This window comes from Lepidochelys olivacea (genome assembly GCF_965140295.1).
Source record: "Lepidochelys olivacea isolate rLepOli2 genome assembly, chromosome: 10".
In the NCBI taxonomy this organism is placed as follows: domain Eukaryota; kingdom Metazoa; phylum Chordata; order Testudines; family Cheloniidae; genus Lepidochelys; species Lepidochelys olivacea.
The window spans coordinates 45,603,919-45,624,933 of NC_140420.1; the positions used below are offsets into that span (position 1 = coordinate 45,603,919).

Here is a 21,015-nt window from a genome sequence, read left to right on the forward strand (position 1 = left end):
TTGAAGCAGCTTCCCTGCTGGGCAGCAAGGGGTCACCTTGCCAGGCTGCTGAGTGCTGTCTGAGGTGAAGCAGGGATGTAGCTGTCACTGATTTAGAAGCATTTGATTCCTGATCCAGTCAAAAAGTCTTTCCACTGACTCCAGGATTGGACCCTTGGCAGCAGCCATTCAGCACTGCTGCCCACAGGAAGTTCAAACACCCGCTCCTGCCAGTTGCGCACTGGTTGGGTTGTAGTTAACAGATGTGTCCCCCAGTGTGACCATGGCGCTGTTCCCAGTTGCAACCAACCAGCACAGCAGTCCTGTGGCGTGATCCCTCGCCAGGACAGTGTGACGCTCACGCACACAAGTGAGATGGCATGTTGTGGAATTGCTAGGGAAGGCTTTGGCTTTTGTGGTTGCCTCATTTCCTGCTGTTGCTGCTAGGGCAGGTTTTCCAAGGTCTGATCCCAGCCTCCTGAAATGTCTTGCTGCTTCTGATGGCTAAGTACATTGGGTTCTGGTGAGCCTATTTTCCCCTGGTCTTGTGTTGCGCTGCTCATGGTATAGAGCTTGTAAGAGGGGCTTGGATTGTCATCCAAGACTGTCATCTTGGGGTGGTGGAGGGACTCTGCTTTCCCTTGGGAATGTGGAGCTGTTTCCTCATGGAGTAAGAGTAGGTTTCTTTGAGAGTAACTTCCTGTGTGTGTGAAGCAGATTTGGCCAGCTGCATCTGCACAGTACAGTCAAGCAGCTGCCTTTTCCTGGGACATGCACAGAGAGAATTCTGTCTGTAGAATGGGTGGCTGTGTTGTGTAACGGTTATCGTAGAGGCCTGAGAGTTGGGAGTCCTGTGTTCTATTCCTGACTGCCTCTGTCTTGCTGTGTGACCTGCGGCAACTTCCTCTTTGCCTCAGTTCTCCCATCTGTATAAGGGGATAATCCCATTCCCTCGTCTAAAGTCCTTTGAGATCCTAGGACCAGAATGCTACATGCTAATTGCAAGCTGTTTCTTTTTGTTACTAAGGTTGTTTGTGTGAAAAGCTAAGTCTGTCCTAAGATCTCATCCACTCCTGCTGCTCCTGACATGCTTGGAAGGGGTTGCTCTGCACAGGTTGGCAGAACAGGGCTCCAGGTGTGCGATAACTGTCCGTTGCAGCTGATCACTTAGAGATCTTGTCTCCAGAGGTGAGCTGGGGCTCTCAGATGAGCTCCCAGTGAACAGATGTGCAAGTCACCAAATTCACCAGGACCATAGACACAGCACTAATGGCCCTTCTTGTGGGCTGTCTCTGTAGAGACATCTTGGAGACTGACCCCTCCTCTGCAGGTGGCCTGTCTGGGTATGGGTAGTGGTGTGTGTAGCTACAGCCAGCAGGCAGTGCTGTCTGGGCTCGCACCAGTACTAGCTGGGTGAAGTGGAGGGTTATGACTCCCTTATGCAGAGTAAACAAGGGCAGGGGGTTGTAGAAAGAAGGACCCAGGGCACAGCAGAGTGAGCTCAGCAGTGGGTGGGGCTAGGGGATAGAGCTGGGGAAATGAATGGAGCGGGGGAAAGACCTTTCCCAAACTCTTCAAAAGCTGGTGAGCTAATTCTTGAGCTTCCCTCTGAAAAAGGCAGAGGATATGAGGAGTTGTCAGCCCCGTGGGGGATGGGAAATACAAGCTGCCTCTTGCAGGCAGGGCCCTATCATCATCCATCAGCTGCAGAGTTAATGGCCTTGTTGATGGGAGATGCTGTGAATCTTAAGCAGTCTGAGGGATTCTGGGGTGAGAACAGGCAGTGACAAGCACAGTGGGCAGACTTCATCCAGCAAAGCCTGTGCCACAAGAACAGACGCAGGAGCAGGGAGGCAGAGGCTGAGCCTAGGTTCTGTGATAAGGTTTTTCTTCCTCCCTCCCTCTGTTTGTAAGGGAAACAGCCAGGTTCCCAGGTGCAGTGCAAATCGTAACCATCTGGATTGGTGAGCTTAGCTTCTCCATTACAGCACGCTAAGGAATTTAGAGCTGGCACGAACACTGCTTATGCTCTACCTGCTGGGAAAGAAATCCTGACTGCTCCCCCTTCCTGTGTTCACTTCTCCTCCCTGCTCAATGCACTTGGAGCAGAACATGGCAGGAGCTGGAGCAAGAGCCCTGGGTTCTGTGGTTGCAGTGCTGGAGCTAGTTACCGGCACGCATTGAGCGGAGTGGATCAGATGTTGTGTTCTTATGTCTATCGTATTCATCTGGAGAGCAGTATTGAACTTCGCTCCATTTGTGGAGGTATTGGCATAAAAATGGCACTTTTTCTCTGACTCTTCCTTGCTCTGGTGTTTACTGCTTCTTACTACGGAAACTATGATTCGATTTCGGAGCAGCCACAGTGAAATCTGCAGCCATTACAGACTCTCTGTTAACAGGCTTTGTTGCTGTTCAGTCCAGTTTTTAAAAACTGCAGTGGAGCTCCAGCATTGCTCGTTACAGATGTAGCACAGTAAGGATATGCCTTGCATACTTGGAACATTTAAAAACTCCTGCCTAACATCAGAACTATGCATGCTTTTGGGGTCCATAGGAATGTCTGATCCTTTTTGGAATCTTGCTAAGTTCTAGGCTCATGGTTGTCTTGTGGCAGTGAGTTCCGCAGGTTAATGATGTGTTTTAGGTGTGTTTAAAATAAGAGGAATTTTTAAAAACACTTCCTTTCCTTTTCATTGAATGTCCCATTGCTTGTGTATTGAGAGACGGTAAACAGAAACACCCGATCTACCTTTTCTGTGCCCTTCATTATCTTGTATAACTTCTATGTTCCTTCTTATTCATCTTCTCTCTGAACTAAGCAGATCTACCTCTTTGGTCTCTCCTCGAAGGGCAGTCCCTCTAGGTCTCTACTACTCAGAAAATGATGACAGTAATTCACAGCACTGAAGCGTCTCCATTCTTATAGCAAGTAAATGATAAACTCTTTTGGTCGTGATAATTATATTTAAGGTTTCTGGCTTTATACTTAAGCTGGAATTTACTGAGAAGATCTTGCATTTGGGGAGGGAGGAGAAACTTGTAATTCTAAAACAATAGTTTAGAATAGTTTTCCAGGTATCACCTCCGCCATCATGTAGTCAGCAGGGTTTCCTGTCCTTGTGGATCATGCAGAACTTGTGTGGCTGAAGTCCCAGCATTCAGTGTGTGCAGATGGTATAGATCTGGGGATGTAAAATATATGTGCAGGAGGCTTGTGATCTGTGCTCGTGGTGCATAGGGCTCCATGAAGGCACAGGTGAAAGTGTTCACAGCTCTGGCTAATAGTGAGAGCTCTTTTCTCTCTAAATATCCATGTGTCAGAACTCTGCTGGCACTAAGCACCTCTGCAGGTGGGACAAGTCACTGCATTCTTCTGTGCCATGGTGCCCCAACAGGATTAGCATCAGTGATGATATTGCTGTTTTTGGCTGGGTCAAAATAGAACATTACACTTGTCAATCAGTCCGTGAGATTTAACAGCCTCTGCATGCACGGCTTCCCAGGGCCACAGGTTAGCCTGCCTCCGCGGTGAGTTCTGCAGTGATTGCACCACTGCTGTATAGTCAGGAGTGAAGTGTGCATGAGCACTCCCAGAAGACTCTGTACTTCACTGGCATTCTGTGGTGCTGACAAGCTTTGGTTGGCTGCTTTCTTGTTAGGATCTGGTGCTATTCAAGCTGCAGAAAAGATGTAGCCAGAAAACAGTAATGAGGATTTATGGAACTCACATTTAGCTCCATGTAGGGTGAGGTTCTTCTCCTGGAGTCTTTTAAATACTGCTTTGAATGATCTGTCATGTGCCTCCCAAGTGTGTCAGATGTTGTCCCTGGGGTCTGATTCCAGGGCTGCCTGGCAGAACCTGCTAGAGTGTGCTCTGGAGCACATAGGCAGCGGAACAGGTGTCAGCATTGAGTCTTCTGAATGCTGAAGACCAACGTGCATTGACAATATCATGAGATATCTTCACGTTGTTGATAAGCAATATGGAGTTCAGGCTTGGAGTAGGCTCTGGTTCCCATTTGAGGTTACTGACGATGCCATCCACAGTGGGTGGAGCTGCAACCTCCCAGAAGACAGCAGTGTGTGGGAGATGCATATTGCCACACAGTGTGACTCTCTGGGCTCTGAAGTTCTCATGGTTGGCGATATCCACGGGGTCTATGGAGGAGTCCATGTGCCTGATGGCATGTGAGCTCAGAGTGGAAGCCTCAGAGTGCCTCGGTCTGGGTATCACTGGAGCAGTTGGTCAGTGGTAATTGCCACATGTCTGGAGATGTTTGAAACTCCTCTGACAGTGTGAAGGGATGCGAGCGCTGAGGCCCTCTCATCTCTGAGTCAAGATTCAGCAGTGCCATGCACAGTAAAAACACTGTTTTAGTGATGCTCATTCAGTCTGGGCCATTACATGTGATGATGTTGGGATTCCGTAGAGGGGCTGTCTTGCTGAGCTATGGTTTAAGCTGCTTCTAGGCATTGTCATCCTGAACACTGACACTGACTCCTGAATCAGCACCTGGTGGGGAAGTGGCAAATATTCCAAGCTTCTGTGGGTTGGAGCATATGCGCTGTGCATTATATACACGTGGGCTGCTGGGCCTGGAATGGGTCATATGGTGAGTTCAGTCTCCCAGATTGTGTATCTGAAGCAGTGCACTTGTTCAGGCATGTGGTCTGGAGAGACTGTGTTCTCCATAGAGCACCATGTTATCTGGAACCTCAGGGTTCGGGGGGGGAGACGAGGGGTGCTCTATGTTGTGAGAGGCAGCGGTGTGCAAGTAGCTGGCCTTGCTGCAGATTGCTGCTCTGGCAGGACCGGATGGCTGTCCCTCCTGGTGATGGGTGGGATGATGGCAGTTCCAGCCTCCTGCCTGGAGAGAGCCTGCATCTGTAGCCTGACTTACTGCCTTTTGAATTGCAGCTTGCATTGTATTGATGGATTGTGGCATGTTATCGATGCCTCATGCTTGTGGGTCTGACACTCCAGCAGCACGGGCAGCGGGTGTCTCAAAGCCGCACTGTGTTCTCTGTGCTGACAAGCTGCTTGCCCTAAACCTCCCACTTCCAGACTCTTCACCTGAGTGTCACTGCACACCTACTGCTCCTCTCCTTTTCCTTGGCTCCGTGGCGCCCTGATCTTTTCTTTGCATGTGGCTGATCCCCTCCTCACTACGCCCACCCAAAACAAAGATTGTGGAGGTACAGTGATGTTTGCCACCATTCCATTGTTCACTGTGCTTGTGTGTTCCACCCTCCCCTACCCTGTGTCTGTCTGGTCTGTTTAGACAACACTGTCCCATTGTTTCCTTGGATTCCCTGGTCCGTCTGTCTCTATCCAGCTGCTGTCTCTTTTCTAATACTTAGTCCGTAAGCTCTTTGTAGCAAGGACTGTCTCTTTGTTCTGTGTTTGTACAGCATCTAGCACAGTGAAGTCCTTGTCCATGCCTGGGGCTCCTGGGTGCTAAATACAAATACTAAGTAATCCTGTACAGTTTAGGACAATCTCAGATCTTCGTTCTGGCCCTGTCCGTGTTAGGAGACTTGCAGATGTTGGCTAGCTAGTAGTGGTTAGTGTGAAGTGTCTCACTTGGCTCTTGCCATGTTCAATGCTCTTCTTGAAGTTGGAGGATTCTCTGAGGCTCTCTGTCGATGAGGAAGGTAGATCATGTTTAGAAATGTGTTAGCTAGCTCCTTTTACCTAACAGGTTTGACACACCAGTGTAGCCAGGGGGTTAACATGTTAGCTGGTGTAGTGCTGACCACAACCAGCTATCTCATTTGAAAATGTGCTAAACTCTGGGTATGCTAGTGTGTTAACACTACCTATGTTTCTGGTGTAGACATGGCCCAAGTTTCTTCACTGCCACTGCTTAATCATCTCCAGCGTCAGATGTCTCAGACCTGTTGCCCTGAAAAGTGCAGTCACACAGCTCACTTTCTGGTGTTACTTTAATGTCTGATGCTATCAAGAAATTTCCAAAATTGGCTTGGTGGTTTCTGTCTGGATCCATGTGATGTCGGGGTCAGGGGTTATAATCCAGCCTTGATGCCAATTCTATTTGATTTTTGTACCATGTATCTCTGTTTCTCTAGGTTTAACTAACTGCTGCTCTGTGTACTGATTAAGATGTGCTGGCCCTTTAATGTGAATTATCTTCAAGACACCACATGGTAGCATGGCTGCTGGAGGCATCTTGGCATGGGCTCAGGATGTCAGACAGCTGACTTCTGTGCAAGTCCAGAGGTGTCTGGCCCTCCCCATGTCAGCACCTGGCTGGGAGTTCCCCTTGCAGAGGGGTTTGGCGTGTTGTCTGTGTGGGGTGAGCAAGGCACCAGAAACACCACCACTTTGCACTGGTAGCATGTTTCCAGCAGCATGTCAGCTCTGAGCTCTAAGCCTGCTGCCGGAGAAAGGTTTCAAGATCACTCCTTAATTCCCCAGTCCTGTTCTAAGATCTCTCTGTGATCCTTGCAGCTTCTTGGGGCTGCATTTTCTTTCTTGTTTTCCCCATCCAGCAGCCTTTGTGTGGTTTTCTGGGTTAGCTGTGTTAGATTCTTATCTTAGTCACCAGAGTGTGCGTCCCTGATGTTGGAGAAGAGACAGGGCTCTGGTGTGATAAACACAAAGTGGGTTCTTCATTGCAGCTGCTGGACAGATACAGACTCTACCACTCTCTGACATGCACTGGGCAGTGAAACGTATGCTGCACAGCTATTACCCGGGGCTGTCTAGTGCCTCGCCCCCGGGAGAGCAGTCATTCCGCCACAGACGTTAATAGCTTTAGCCTCAGGACCCCCAGCAGGCAAGGTAGTAGTAGCCTCGCTGTACAAAGGGGAACTGAGACAGGCAATGTTACATGGTTTGCCTGAGGTCACACGGGGAATCTGTGGCTGAGCTAGGAACTGAAGCCGGATGTGAGTCACATGCCGTGAAGCCTGCCTTAAAGGACCTGCAAGGTCTGCTGTCTGCATCCTCACTCAAAACTGCCAGGTGTCTGGAGGGGGCTTTAAAGTGGTTGCTTAAGGGGTGTGCGTGTTGGAGCGCTACCTAATGAGCATAATTCCTGCTGCAAGTCTCCCTGCCTCAACATCTGCTTCTAGAACCAGACTGGCTGGTGCTGAAGTGCTGGCCCTGTGGTGGGGGTTTGATGCGACTAGCTGAAGGGGAGAGAAGCTCTCAGCCCTGGCTTTACACGGACTGCTGCTTGCCGCTCACAGTAGGGCTGGCTCCAGCTGTATGTGGCTCTGAGCCTGGGAGGAGATTCATGGCCAGTGGCATCGCTGTGCTTAGGAGGAGGACACTGTAATTACTTCCCATGGTGAGACTAATGAGTCCCTGGCTTCTTCCTTTCGCAGATCAGTCTTTGTTCACAGGCTGTCCGCCTGCAGCTTGTGCAGTGACCAGCAGACCAAGCCTCTCACCTTGTGTTGGGCTCGATAAAAGAAGCAGGATGAAAAGCCCCATCACTGGGAGATAAAACACAGGTGTTAGGTGAATTCAGGGATTGATCTGTCTCGACCACTGGCCCACTTCTCAGCTCCGTTCCAAGTCTTCCCAGGACCTGGCTACCTGTCTGCCAATCTGTCTGCTGGGGGGAGGTGTTGTACTCTCTCTCCTTTGCCTTTGAGGTTTTTTCTCTTTCTCTTTCTCTCTCTCTCTCTCTCTCCCCCCTTATCTAAAGTTGTTGCTCCTCCTGGTTTCCCTTTTCTCCGGACAGACAGCTGATAAATAAGGCTTCATTGGTTCCAGTGCAGAGTGAAATATGAAATCCCATAAAGCCGCCTTGCTTATTAGATGGGTCTCAGTGAACTGCTTATTATGCACTGTGGCATAACGCAGATTACAAATGTGCCCAAACGATAATTAGCAGAGCTGGAACTGTAATTAAACACGCCTCTGCTGCACTGTGGTTTGTGTTGCAAAGTGGAAGGAAGCTGAACGGTTTCAAAACCCACAGGTGCCCTTCCTTTCCTCTGCCACACAAACAAGCGATCAGCCACTGCTCCCAGCGCTGACTAGCAAATGATACTCGGGGCTGAATGCTTCCCCACCTGACGCTCCATTTCTGCTAGTCCTGCTGCCATCAGCCAAGTTGTGTCAATTGCACATGGTTCCTCTCCAGCTATTTCACTGCAGGGGACTGGCGTTAATTTGTAAATGGATGGGAGTTGAAGGCAGTCTCTTTGCTTGTGCTAGGGGTTTGCTCAGGGAGAGGGGTTTTCTGGAGCTGTTTGCTTTCTTGGGCCCTAGCGGTTCCCAGGGACTCATTGTTTACATGGGATTTGCTGAGGTGCCTAGTGAGGCCCCCTTCTGCACATGTGGCTCGTATCTGCCCTGGTGAGGATCCGCGCCCCGTCTTGGGCAGAGGAAGTATGTGGAAGGCAAAATTCTTTCTTCTCTGATCCTTCAGGGAGAACAGGCCATGGGCAGCTCCAAAAGGGGCTTGGACAGCACAAGTGCAAGGTGTGGCAGTCTCTCCAAAGGGTTGCCTCAGAAATGAAGGCCAAGGATCTGGATCCTGAGGGATTTGGTGCTGTCAGCAGAAAGCCAGGCCTGCTGTCAGGAAAAGCCCACAGAAGAAACAGCATGCAGGCTCTGCCGCTGAGTGGGGAGAGACTGTAACTCAGTCACTGCGGAGGAAACCTTGGGGCTGTCTTTAATGCTTATCACACTGGATTCGCTTCGATGGGCTGTCCAGAGGAGAGGAGGACAAGGAGCTAACTGCAGGCCAGCGGCACTTTGCCCTGTCTGCTTTGGTAACATGGGCAATGGCAAATCCATCCACCCAGCTTCTGCCAGCATGTGGCAAACTACTACATTTTACCATGGTGCTTCCCACTGCCTTAGAACACCCCTTTGCCTCCTGCTTCTCCAGCATCGGTGGTAGGAAGCTTGGCCCCCTCCCCTGTTCAGCGTGCTGGTTGCTAATGGAGTTGCAAATGTCCCTGACGTGGGGCTTGGGTGTGGGAAGATGGGGGAACTCAGGCCCCACAGCAGAGGTTGTGTGGAGTGAGGCTGGGCCTGATTTGGCAGCCGAGGTTCAGTGTGTGGTCTTGCACTCCAGCTAACGGTTTCGTAAAAAGGCAGGCTTAGCAGAGGTCGCTGTCACAACAGGCAGCTAAGGATAATGTTTTGGCAGCTGTTCAGGGACCAGAATTTGTCTCAATGGGAGTCTGAACATTTTGTGGCTGTTGACAGTTGAGTGCCACAAATAGCGATGACTTTACAGTTGGAAATGCCAGTAGGGCCATCCCCAGCAGGCAGGGCACCTCCTGGCAAGCAGCTTGGAGACCTCCGCTTCCTGCCTCTCTGGGGCTGAGGACAGCAGGCCGCCAAGCTTCCCATGGTTCTAGCTCCAGGGCTGTGCCAAGCAGCAGGCTTGCAGAGGCATGTCCTGGCTAGCTCACTGCTGGATGCTGTGGAGGTCTGTCCCGACTCCCAGAATGACTTGTGTTGCAGTTTGTGAGCTTGCTGGTGACTTACACGGGGGTGGTTTTCTTAGTGTCTGCTGCTGCTTTTTGCTGCTCAGCATCTTATCAAGATCAGAAACCCTACTCCTGGGGAGGAGGTCAGAGCACAGCCCGACCAGCCAGCATGAGTAGTGCTGCAAATCCCCATTGCAAGGGTATGGTTGGGGGTCTGATTCAGTGTGGGTGGGAAGGCTGCTTTAGCTGGTGGAGGGTGAGAAAATGAGCTACGCTGTCTGGGCACTGGAGACACAGGCTGTATACCAAAGCATTCCATTGACTGGCAGTCTGGACAGGGCTCTGAAATGAACCAGCCCTTTGGCTTTTCTCCTCTGTCACATGGTGCTGGACCATAGAGCATCAGCTGGGGTGACTTTCTAATCTGCTCAGCCATCTGAGCAGGCTGCTTGCATAGCCGAGTGGCTGTGAGCCTGGTTTACTGAGCTGGGGATGGGGGTGGCGATGGCCACAGGGTTTGTCTGTGCTCCACCCAGTTCAGCTGACTTCTCTGCTTTCCATGCAGACCTACCCCAGCTCTGGCACTGAGGAAGTGACTTTCATGTGCAAGAAAAGCAAGATGGCTGGGTTTCCTCTTCATCATGAGAGACCCCCTGCGTCATCCCAGGGCTCTGGTGCATGGAAAGCAGAGGTGTAGGGGTTAGTCTCTAAACAGGCAGGGAGGTTGCTGGGGGTCTATCTGGTCTGGGGTAAAGCTGGGGAGAGGCCATTGGGATGGAACAGGTATCTGAAGGGTGCCAGCTGCCTCTCCTGCCCTGCCCCAGCCAGTCTGGCAGAAATCTGTGATTCCTTCCATCAGATCCAGGGCTGCTTTTCCGGGTGTTGATGTTCAGGCAATAGCCAAACCAGATCCGTCTCCAGGTAGATTGACTGACTGGCTACGGGAGACTGGGGATCCTGTTCTGGAAAGACTTTTTGTTGTTGAAAGCAGCCCAGCCAGAGCCTCTCTGGCAGGGCTGAGGTCCAGGAGGTCTCCAGCTGAGGAACAAGGGTGGGGCCTAGACTCTGTTTGTAAAATGCTGTTCTTGCAGTGAGCCATAGTTTATAGGCATATCAGGGCTGGAAAAGACTTATTAAATCCTACTCCTCTGATGGAGGCTGGATGGGCTGTGAACCTGCTCTGAGCAAATAGGCCAAATGGGACAGTGGCAGGAGGGGGGCGCCCTGATTTGTGTTCTCCAGGAAAGCGGGAGGGCCTTGCTGGTGTTTGCTTTCTCCTCGGTGCTCTCCCCAATGGTCACTGGTGTATTTCTCCTTCCCCGCAGATGGAGTCTCCAGTCTCCACGCCTGCAGTTTTGCCCTTGCATCTCCTGGTCCCCGTTGTCAATAATGACATCTCATCACCATGCGAGCAGATCATGGTACGCACTCGCTCTGTGGGGGTGAACACCTGCGATGTGGCATTGGCTACCGAGCCGGAGTGTCTGGGCCCTTGTGAACCCGGCACCAGCGTCAACCTGGAGGGCATCGTCTGGCAGGAGACGGAAGATGGTAAGTGCCTTTGGAGAGCTTGTCTGTCCTCTTCCACAGTTGGATTGTTGTTTGTCATACCGTTGTATTCATTGCCAGGTGTGCACGCTGCCCCATCCCCAGCATTACCCTTCCAGGCCTAAGAGGGGTGGGATATTCTTGGAGGACTGTAGCTGGGATGGGAGGGGTTCAGAGGGCATGTCTCAAGGGTCACTTCAAAGTGTGAATCTATACAGCAAATCCAGTAACAAGTTAGCCCATAGCCCAGACAGGATGGAAACACCCAGCACCCAGTAATGCTGTTGTCACATGAATTAAAGCAGATAAAGAAGGGAGCGCACCAGGCTCTCCCCGTTTCCAAACTGAGGTTTGTTCATGTTTGTTAATCTCTCCCAAGGGCACACGTAACCAGCGAGGTAGCAGGAGGCTCTTGCTAAGTAACTGATCCAGTCGAGCTCTCACAACAGGCCCTAGAGGAGATCAGGGTCCCAGGCCAAAGGAGCCTTTTTCTGATGGGTGCTGATCTGGTCTTGGGCACAAAGCCTGGCTTTGTGTTCGGAGTTTGTGAGGGTTGATGAGGTTTAGCTGCCATTGGACCCCTGCCAGCACCTCTGTCTCAGGTTATTTAGAGAGCTCAGGACACAGATCTCTCGAGGTATGAGAGGCACAAACCTGTGCTCGTCCCTGAAGTTGAGACCAGTCATCGTCATGAGCTCTCTCCACAGCGCTGTGTGCCCCTTTAACTGCCTCTGTAGGAGTTCGTAAATCTGGAGGCTGCGTGGTGAGCATGGGCCAGAGCAGTGTGTGCACGGCATCCTGGCAGTGCTGTGGGTAAGTTCAGCTTCCCCGCAGCTGCCATTGTTTAATGGGGCAAGGAGGGTGCTCTAAAGGCAATGCAGAGGTGCTTAGGGAGGAGAGCTACTGGCAAGCCAAGGGAGTGGGTTTGGGCAAGCAGACCTTGTGAGACCAGGGTGTGCGTTCTCCCCAGGCCAGGTGCCAGGCTGGCTGAGTGATGGGATTGGCACCACCTTCTCGTTGTGATCTATTCCTAGTCTAGAATTACTACCTGTGTGCACAGGAGCCAGTCCTAAGGTACCTGCCCTTTTCCTGACTCCCTCTGAACTGCAGTGCTGGGGATTACTTTTCCAGGGTCAGTGTATTGAAAAGATCTGGAAGTAGATAGCCCACTGCTGTGTTTCCCTTGTATTTGCTTGGCCCGGGACATTCTGGATTTGCCTTTTTGAAAGTGGCCTTGTAGTTCATGAAATACAGGGGCCATTCGTGTGAACACCCACAAAATGAACATTGGGTGAATGTCACACAGCTAGTTACTGAAGGAAGCACCAGAATGTGGCTCCTGGTCAGAAACTCCTCAGGCTTCAAAATTGGGTTGGAGAGTACAGAAGACCATCCTTCCCTATGAGACTCCAACTGTCTCCTGCTTCCTGGGAGGCTGGAGGTACCAGGAGAATACCCTTTCATGTGGCACGTCTGGTCCCAGCTGGAACTGGGACGTGGGAACAGAACCCAGAGGGGTGGGGGGAGCACTTGGTGACAATCCGACGCCTCAGAGAAGCTCATTCCTAGAAATGGACACCCCTGCGTCTGCTCCTCCTTCACTAATGTGTGTTGGGGACGGGGAGAAGTGGCAGGGGCACACACTGTGCTCTTGTGATTGCTAGTACAGAAACTCCCTTTATTGGCTCAGATGATCATTACAGCTCAACTTAAACTTAAATCTCCATAGGCAGGGGTACGCTGCTGTCATTCAGCCAGAGGTTGCTTGTTGCAGTGTTGCAAGCAGAGGTTATAAACCATATCTACAGCTTGTGTGTAATTTTGCTGGAGTTCGTTGCTTTGTGTAGGTCTCCAGTACATAAAATGATACATGGGCAAAACCAGTTCTGTGCAGCCCTCAGTACTGTGTAAAGATCATGGGTTGGGCACAACTCCCCTACCATTTTTTAAATATGTGATTGGCCCGTGGCCAAACGGTGCAGCTACAACAGTGCAGCTGTGAGAATGGAGCATATTCCCACTGGGATGAGAGCGAGACCTGAAGCAGTTGGGAGAGGGGGAGCTTTCTGGGGTGTCACCTTAGAGCCTGTGTCCCAGTGGGGTCTGGCCAGAGCGGTAAGGCAGGAAACCGGCTGTTCCATGCCGCTCCGTCCCCTCCATTGCTCTCTGCTCAGTTGTGTGGTTGGAAACTTTCATCAGATTCGTGGCCAGCAAGGAATTGGAAGTGGCTTTCCCTGGTGTACCTGAGGAAGGAGGGAGCAAGTATGTTGCAAAAACCCTGGGGGATTCCTCCTTTCTCAGCTAGCGTTGCCGGTGGGGAGGAGGAAGCAGGTATTGGGGCCTGGATTGTGGAAGTCGGCGTGTGCTGGTGGAAGTCTGTGCTTGCAGCTGTCAGCCTGTGGCATAGCTGAAACTCACTGAGGGTGTGTGAGCCAGCCATGCTGCTGGCTGCCCTTTCCACTCTGTGCTCCTAGGATTGGATTGGGGAGAACTGGAGGAAAACATAGGGCTTTATGCTGATGAGCCCTGCTCTTGGGGTAGTTTTAAAGCACTAGTCTCTGTTGAGTGTCCAATCAGCTGCCTGCCAAGGTCTCGCTCTGTGACGCAGACTTAGCAAACAGCCTTCGCTTCCCTCCAGTCTACTCCAGGAGTCTGTGAGCCACTGCCTGGTCCCCACGCATGGACTCTGTCGCTTTGGTCCCACGTATCTATGCTGCAGTCAGTGCCTCACATTTCAGACAAGCCGGCTGTGCCTGCAAGGGCTGGAAGAAAAGCAGCTTGGCTGCACTGTGTGTAAGATCTCTTCCCCCTCAACTGCCCCAAACTTATTTCCTGTCTGCCTGTAGGATTGTGACCCTCCCCCTAGAGTCCCAAAGTCAAGCTCCTGGTTCCTATTAGAGATGCAAAAGGTGAAATGGTTGTCTGGTTAACTAGTAAGCATTAGGTTTACCGTTAACCAACCTTAACCATTGACCCCGGCAGCCCCATGCCAGCTGGAGGGCCCCCAGCCCCGGCCATGCAGGGCTGGCCAGCTGGAGCAGCCCTGACTGCGCCAGGCCAGCCAGCCAGAGGGACCTCAGCCCCAGCCCCTGCCGCACTGGGCTGGTTGCAGGGACCTTGGTTTACGGTTAACCAGCTAAACAATATAATTTTAATAACTTAACCAATTAACTTTTTTTACCAATATTTACATTCCTAGTTCCTATAGAGGAGCAGGCATCTGTGCCAGCCCTATTGTCAGCCCCTCACTCGAGATGGACTCTTCATTCAGATCAGGGCCAAGCAGGGCTTGAAAAACCCACTCACCAGTGGCAAGTGGGAAGCCAAAGGCCATCGATTTCTGCCAAGTGTAAGCTTTTGTAGAAAAGAGAGAAATTAGGGATACTAGTAAAGAAAACCATTCTAGTGTGTCCTGATGGAGAGAGTTCCTGAGTCTGCAGACAGTGTCTCTGCTGCTTCTCAAAGCTTTCCCCAGGCTACAGCAGCATGAAGCTGACAAGACTGGTTAATCGGCTGCTGCTGTTGAGAGTCCTGTGAGGAACCATGAAACTGACAAATTGGATCTCCCAGTCTTGTGTCAGGAAAGCTGTGAGCAGAGGCAGCTCTGGAGCTATTCACAGGGGAGGGGAATATAAAAAGAGTCTGGAAGCAGGGATAAGTAGGGAGACCACCAGCTTCACAGCAGCAGCCAGGAGGTTGAGTGAGATTAAACCACCCTGCCCCATGAATAGTTAAGAGGCTTTGGGGTGGAGAAGGGACAGATGAAAGCTCCTGAATTCTTCCAGGAATCAGAGGAGCGGAACTTTATCAGACATCTGTTAGCAAGATGGACTACTTGAGCAGGATCCAAGGGCAGCAGCCTGGTAGGAATTTACCTGGTGTCTGGTAAAAGTGTTCAAGCCTGATTGCTACACACAGCTCTCAGAGACAGCTGCTGCAGCAGGCCGCCTGCTCCATACAGGAATTAGTTGAGGCATGGCGGCCACTTTCCACTGCACTAATTTCTAGTCCTCTCTGATTCAGGCTTAAACAACTCCGTTAGCCTCAGTGCCTGGTATTTCTTTTTCACCCCCCCTCTCTTCCATGCCTCTCCAGTCTGTGCAGTTCTGCAGCCTGTCTGCCTGTCCTTCCACATTATCCCTTTTTTGGCAAGTATTGTTTCAGATCTTGCCTTGGAGGCATTCTGCGATTCCTGCTGCTTCGCTATTTTTAGTCTGCAGTAATTCAATGAACTCGTGCAAAGATCCTTCTCAGCCTGGCTCCTGCTGTCAGGAGCGATGGCTTTGCTGCGAGGACTGTGTACCCGGTATTCAGGGCTCAAGTCCTGTTGTCTCCACTGGCCAGTCCCAGTCTTCAGTGCAGTGCTCCTGTCCTGTAACTAGCGGACTTAGTATAAGAGCTGACTCAAACCTCTTTGGATGAAGCTCTCCCTAAGAACACACCCACTCCACTTCTGTCTCCTTGCCCCTGCCCACAGTGAAAGGGTGTAGGGCAGGGGTGGGCAAACTCTTTGGCCTGAAGGTCACATCGGGGTTCCGAAACTGTATGGAGGGCTGGGTAGGGAAGGTTGTGCCTCCCCAAACAGCCTGTCCCCCACATCCTATCCACCCCCTCCCACTTCCTGCCCCCTGACTGCCCCCCTCCCAGAACCCCCGATCCATCCAACCCCCCCCTTCCTTGTCCCCTCCCAGGACCCCCCACACCCCTAATCGGCCCCCCGCCCCCTGGGACACTGACCCCTATCCATACCCCCGCCCCCTGACAGGCCCCTTGGGACTCCCACACCTATCCAACCTCCCCCTGCTCACTGTCCCATGACTGCCCCCTGGGACTCCCTGCCCCTTATCCAACCCCCTCCCCACCCCTTTACCATGCCTCTCAGAGCAGCAGGGTGAGCTGAGGCTGTGGTGGATGGGGACAGCAGGGGAGGGGCTGAGGGCTAACCTCCCTGGCCGGGAGCTCAAGGGCCGGGTAGGACGGTCCCGCGGGCCATAGTTTGCCCACCTCTGGTATAGGGGCACTGCTTACAGCACTGCTGTAGGATTACGGCACACACCTTGCTTACGTGATGTGTGTGGCCAAGGCTTGCAAAATGCACCGCATGCCTCTCAAGTGACTGTTCCGTGACCCTAGATGTCCCCAGTGGGTAGAGGGAGCTCTTGCTCCCTGCTGGTGGATTGGGCAGCACCTCTCTCTCTCTCCCCCTTTTTATTTGCTTGATTAATTTTTCTCCACCTCCCTCCCCTGCTCTGTGTTTGGTGTCTCCTCTTCAGTCCATCTGCGCTGATGCTGCCCCTAGCCCTGCCCAAGCAGGACTCTCCCTCGTTGGCAGTTCACTTCCCTGCTTGGGAAGTAGCAGTAGCACCTGTGCTTAACTCCCAGTAGCCACTGCGGGGGGCGGTGCTTTTACTGAATGTCTGAAGCTACAGTGCCTGGCTTAAAATATCAGCCCCACAGTTAGCTGATTGCAGGAAGTGCGTGATGTCAGCTACATGGCTCTGTTGCAGGGAGAGGGGTTTGTTGCAACATATGAACTGGTGTTTCCAGCTTCCTTGCGCTGTTCCCTGAGTGAGGTTGATAGATTTGTATGTGTGTGGGCTGTTTTATGCTGGATAAAGACTAGTCTAACTAGGCACAGGACAGAAAGCTAAGCAGTTAGTCTGGGGAGAGATGGCCTCTGCTGACGTCCAGTGAGTGATACTAAGGCTGTTTCAGGCATTTAAACCCGAGACAGAGGTGGAGAGAAGCTCCTAGCAGGATCACTGCAGGCTGCTTCTGTACTTGGGGGGACGCAGCCAGATGTCTTCTTCCCATAGCAGCTACAGACATCGTTTGCTCTGAGTTCACTCCAGTCTTCCTGAAGAAGCTGTCGTGAGTTCCCAGCACTGTACGCTTGTGGATTCTGACCCACGCCTTTCTCAAAGGAGTCTCAGGGCTTGTCTACACTTGCAGCGCTGCAGCTGGGTTGCTGTAGCACTTCGTGAAGATGCTACCTACGCTGACGGGAGAGTCCTCCCATCTGCATAGCACCGTCTACCCCCGGGATTAGGTCGATGCAGTTTGGAGTGTAGACTCCGCCTTAGTCCAGGCCCCAGTGTGAGACAGGGCCATACTGTGCTCCCATGGAATGAGAGATGGGTGGAAGGCCCTGACCTGGTGTGTGACAAGTCCCTGGCCAACTGGCTTTGCGTCAGACATGCCCATACTCAGTAATCACTCCAACATAGGCCTTCCTGCACGCTCAAAGCTCCCACCCACATGTTCATCTCTCCCAGTCCTAGCTGCTTGACATCCTATTGTGCCAACCAGGCAGAGGTAATTGGGGCTCATCCAGTCACATAACTTCCTCCTTCCTTTCCTGGGGACTGTGTCTGCAGCCTGCCACCGAACTGTCTGGGGGCTGTGTGCGTGAACTCGTGGCTGGAACAGACTTTCTGTAGCACCATGCAGCCCAAAGGATCACTGGCACTGGGCGGATGATACCCGCCTGCCTTGGCCACCTCTGGGAAGGACAACATCAGGCACACAACAATGGAAGGAGGAGGGGATGTTTTGGCTAGAGCAGCCTCCCCTTCCAAGGGAGGGCATTGCCTCTCCCTGTCCTGTGGAGTCAAGAGGCTGCTTTTAAGCACTTATGGAACTCCTGTATCAGCCCAGAAGGGTAAAAGTTGGTGTCAGCCCCTGCTAGAAGGTGACCCTGGGGTTGCAGGGGCTCGGAAGGTTTCACAACTGATGTTTAGACATTCAGCCTTCCCCTCCAACCAGCACTGGCAGACACAGCCATCATGCTGTAGGAGAGCGGGCCCCAGGAGCCCTCTGAAAGAGCTAGAAGGAAACAAATGCCTGGCAAAGCAAAGTAGGGCCTAGATCAGGCCACTGAATGGCCCTAGTTTACTGGAAACTTGGAAACTTTTGGCTTTGTTTCATCCTTGTGATTTTAGCTTTGTGTGATGCAGCACTCTGCTCCCTGCTGTATGGCAGTGGTTGTACTTCCCGGGCCACTCAAGTCTGGGCGACCCCTCTTTGAGTGGCTGCTGCCCCTCCCTGCCTTTCTCGCTCGCCCTGGGAATGTGTTGTGTTAAATGCCTTTCATGGGAGCAGCTGTCTTGGCAGTTTCCCTAATTCTGTTAGGTGTGATTCCGATTTGCTGGAGCTATTAACAGATCTAATTATACTGGAAAGCAGTGCTCTGCTTGCTGCCTCATTAGCTGCTGGGTTTCCTTTCCCTCTTGCTTTAATTAACTTCACCTGGAGTGGAGTGCGCCAGCTGGGCAGAGCCTCCTGGCCCCACTTACCTGGATGTGATGGGCATGACCAAGCCAACTCCTGCAATTCCCCATCCCAGTGCCATGGCGACTTGCCGTGGAAACACCTCAGCCAATAGCAGCTTCATTTTGAGCCAAAACAAGCCATTGTCTGACATGCAAACCTTCATAGCAACGAGGCTCACCGCATGGCAACAGCAGCTGCTGCACAAAGGAGACTTAAGAGCTCTCTCCCCTGATCTGTTTGTTCTGAGGGGCAGGGTTGGGGCTGCTCAGGGAGGGATGTAGAGGGCATTGCCTTCTCCCTTGGCCCCCCATTTATTGTAGGTCGCAGTTCTGTTGATATTAGAACGGAGGTGGCTCCAGCAGTACACCTGGGACCCAGGTTTGAATCCGTGCTGCTGCTCTTCCGGGGGCTCTGGTGGCAGGGCAGAGAGCTTTAGGGACCAGCAGCGCAGGCCGGTGCAGTCAGGAACACAGCTGCTTGCAGGGAGCTGTGAAAAGCTGCGGAACCCTTGCTCAGAGCAAATTGCAAGGATGTGTAAAAACATGTGTTGTTCTTCTGTACCCCCACCTCCTCTCTGCCCAGACACGCACCCTTCCCCCTCAGTACAGAACACGGCTCCTCCGAGCACCTTCCCACTCCTTGGTCTGACATGGCTGTCCAGCCTCACTGGCTTCCCTTTCTCCACTGCATCAAACTAGTGTCTTGGAGCCTTCCAGGCTCAGCGTACTGCTGCCCCGCATCTCCTAGTATTGCCTCCTACCCACCCACTCTGCTAGTGATGGCAGCCTCAACTTATCCCCTCCCCCAGTTGTCTGTCTCTGTGCTTTCTTGCCTGTTGCATCCTATGCATGGCACACCTCTCTGAGCTGGCCTGGATTCCATTCCCCTCACTTAGATCCCCCTGGGAGACCTGCTTCTGCAGTGCCTACAAGGTACCAGCTGGCTCCATCACGTGTCTCACCTGGCCAGCTCCTGTCTGTGGAGAGAGGGGCCAAGAGGGGCACACAACTGGTGTGGGAGACCGAGGAGAGGGAGAATGAGCTGAGAGTTGTGCAGCAAGGCGTGGTAATTGTGAACACAAACTAGCCATGTGCCTGTCCTCACCTTCCCCCGTATCACACAATCTGTGTGGTGGGCCTACCCTCAGCCTTGCTCTGTTTTTTGGTTTTGGGAGCTTTGCAGGGCCTGGGAGCATCTCCCTCTGTGTTTGGAAAGTGGCGAGCATGGAGTGGGAGCTGCTGCATTCGAGGCCCAGCATGGCATCCCCATTCTAATCCCGCGGTCCAGCAGAGATGCAGCACTTGCTCTCTGAGGAGCTGTGCTGTCCGAAGGGGAGATGGATCAAGGCAGGGGAAATGAAGCACAGAGCTGGGGGAGGGACTTCTTGAGAGTCACCCAGCCAGTGAGGAACAGAACCCAGGAGTCCAGGTCCCCTCTGTTAACTGCTAAGCATTGGATTACGTTTACTGGGTATCTTACAGGAAGATTCGTGGCCCTAAACTGTTGCCCTGGGTTCCTTAAGCTGTTGTCCCGTGCTTTTCCAGTGAGCTTGCCAGGCTGGGGACTCAGCTAAGCCACGCTGGGTTCCTCTCTGCTCCCACCTAGACTGGGTCGGCTGCTGTGGGATGGGAGCTGACACAGCCATTTGGAGCCTGCTGGGCCGCATCATGCTGCTGCTCTCTGCCCTGCCTGCAGGGCTGCGAGAAGCAGAAGGTTCTCGCTGTGGGTGGCAATGGAGGTGGCTTCAGGCACAGTGCTCTGAATGGGTAAATCCCTTCCTCAGGATGGAGCAGTTCAGCCTCGCCCCTGGCAGGGATGAGTGGCTTGTTTGTCCTTCCCCGAGCCTTCCTCTAGCCCCGACTTGTCCTCACCATGGCTGTCTGCACTAGGCAGGCGTGTGGCTGAGCCGAGTGCTCCTTGAAGTGAGGTTCAATCCCACCTTCTGAACTGGTGCTTGGCATGCACTGTCCGGATTCCAGCACTGGCTCAGCTGCGCAGGGCACACATGCCCTTCGCCAGCGGTGGTGAGATGGAGCTCCCAAGGGTTGGGCACCAGAGAACAGCCTGTGCAGGCGGCTCCTCAGCAGGGAAGCTGACTTCTGAGCCCCCTGGCCCCATGATGACTAGCTGCAGGGGTCGGTAAGGGGTTTCCCTGCAGAAGGGAGGCTCTTGCAACCTTTCAGATCTGCCTGGTATTAAAGGCCTGATTTGTGGGCTTGAAGAATGGCAGAGGGACATGGGAGACCTCTTGCCTGGGCAGGCATGTGTGGAGAAAGGGACTCCTTTCCAGGAGGTCCCACGGGGATCAGAGCTTGGCCCAATGCTGTTTAACATCTTTATCAGTGACCTGGAAAAAACCCGGAGATCATCACTGATAAAGTTTGTGTGTGACCTACACACTGGGGGAGTGGTAAATAATGAAGTGACTAGTCACTGAGTGACCTGGATCATTTGCTAACCAGGGCGCAGGCAAACCATATGCATCTCAGTACAACATCTGGGACACAGACTGACTGGATGGGGACTCTGTCCTGGGAAGCAGGGACTCTGAAAAAGATCTGGGGGAAAAAGATCCCACTGAACATGAGCTCCCAATGTGACCAGCGTTGATGTCCCAGCAAAGGGGCCCAGTGAGGACCTGGTCTAAGCTGTCTCTCCAGGCAGGTGAGGGGCTAGAAGGGCTCTAGAGGGGTGGATTTGAACTTGGGTTTTCTTGAGACCCACTGAAGAAATAACCGCAGAGCCCCTCCCCTCAGTGGGCTTGAGAAGCGGCTGGCTGTGCTGGGTTAC

At 52.4% G+C, this 21,015-nt stretch overlaps 1 protein-coding gene across 3 annotated transcripts in view; it reads left to right on the forward strand.

Annotated features, from left to right (window-relative positions):
* ZNF609 (zinc finger protein 609) overlaps positions 1-21,015 on the forward strand; it is a 121,395-nt gene that overhangs the window by 74,313 nt on the left and 26,067 nt on the right. For all 3 annotated transcript variants that reach the window (XM_084641166.1, XM_084641168.1, XM_084641167.1), the window contains exon 3: positions 10,731-10,956. In XM_084641166.1, coding sequence (XP_084497292.1) covers positions 10,731-10,956 — 226 coding nt within the window. The remainder of the gene's footprint in view (positions 1-10,730; positions 10,957-21,015) is intronic.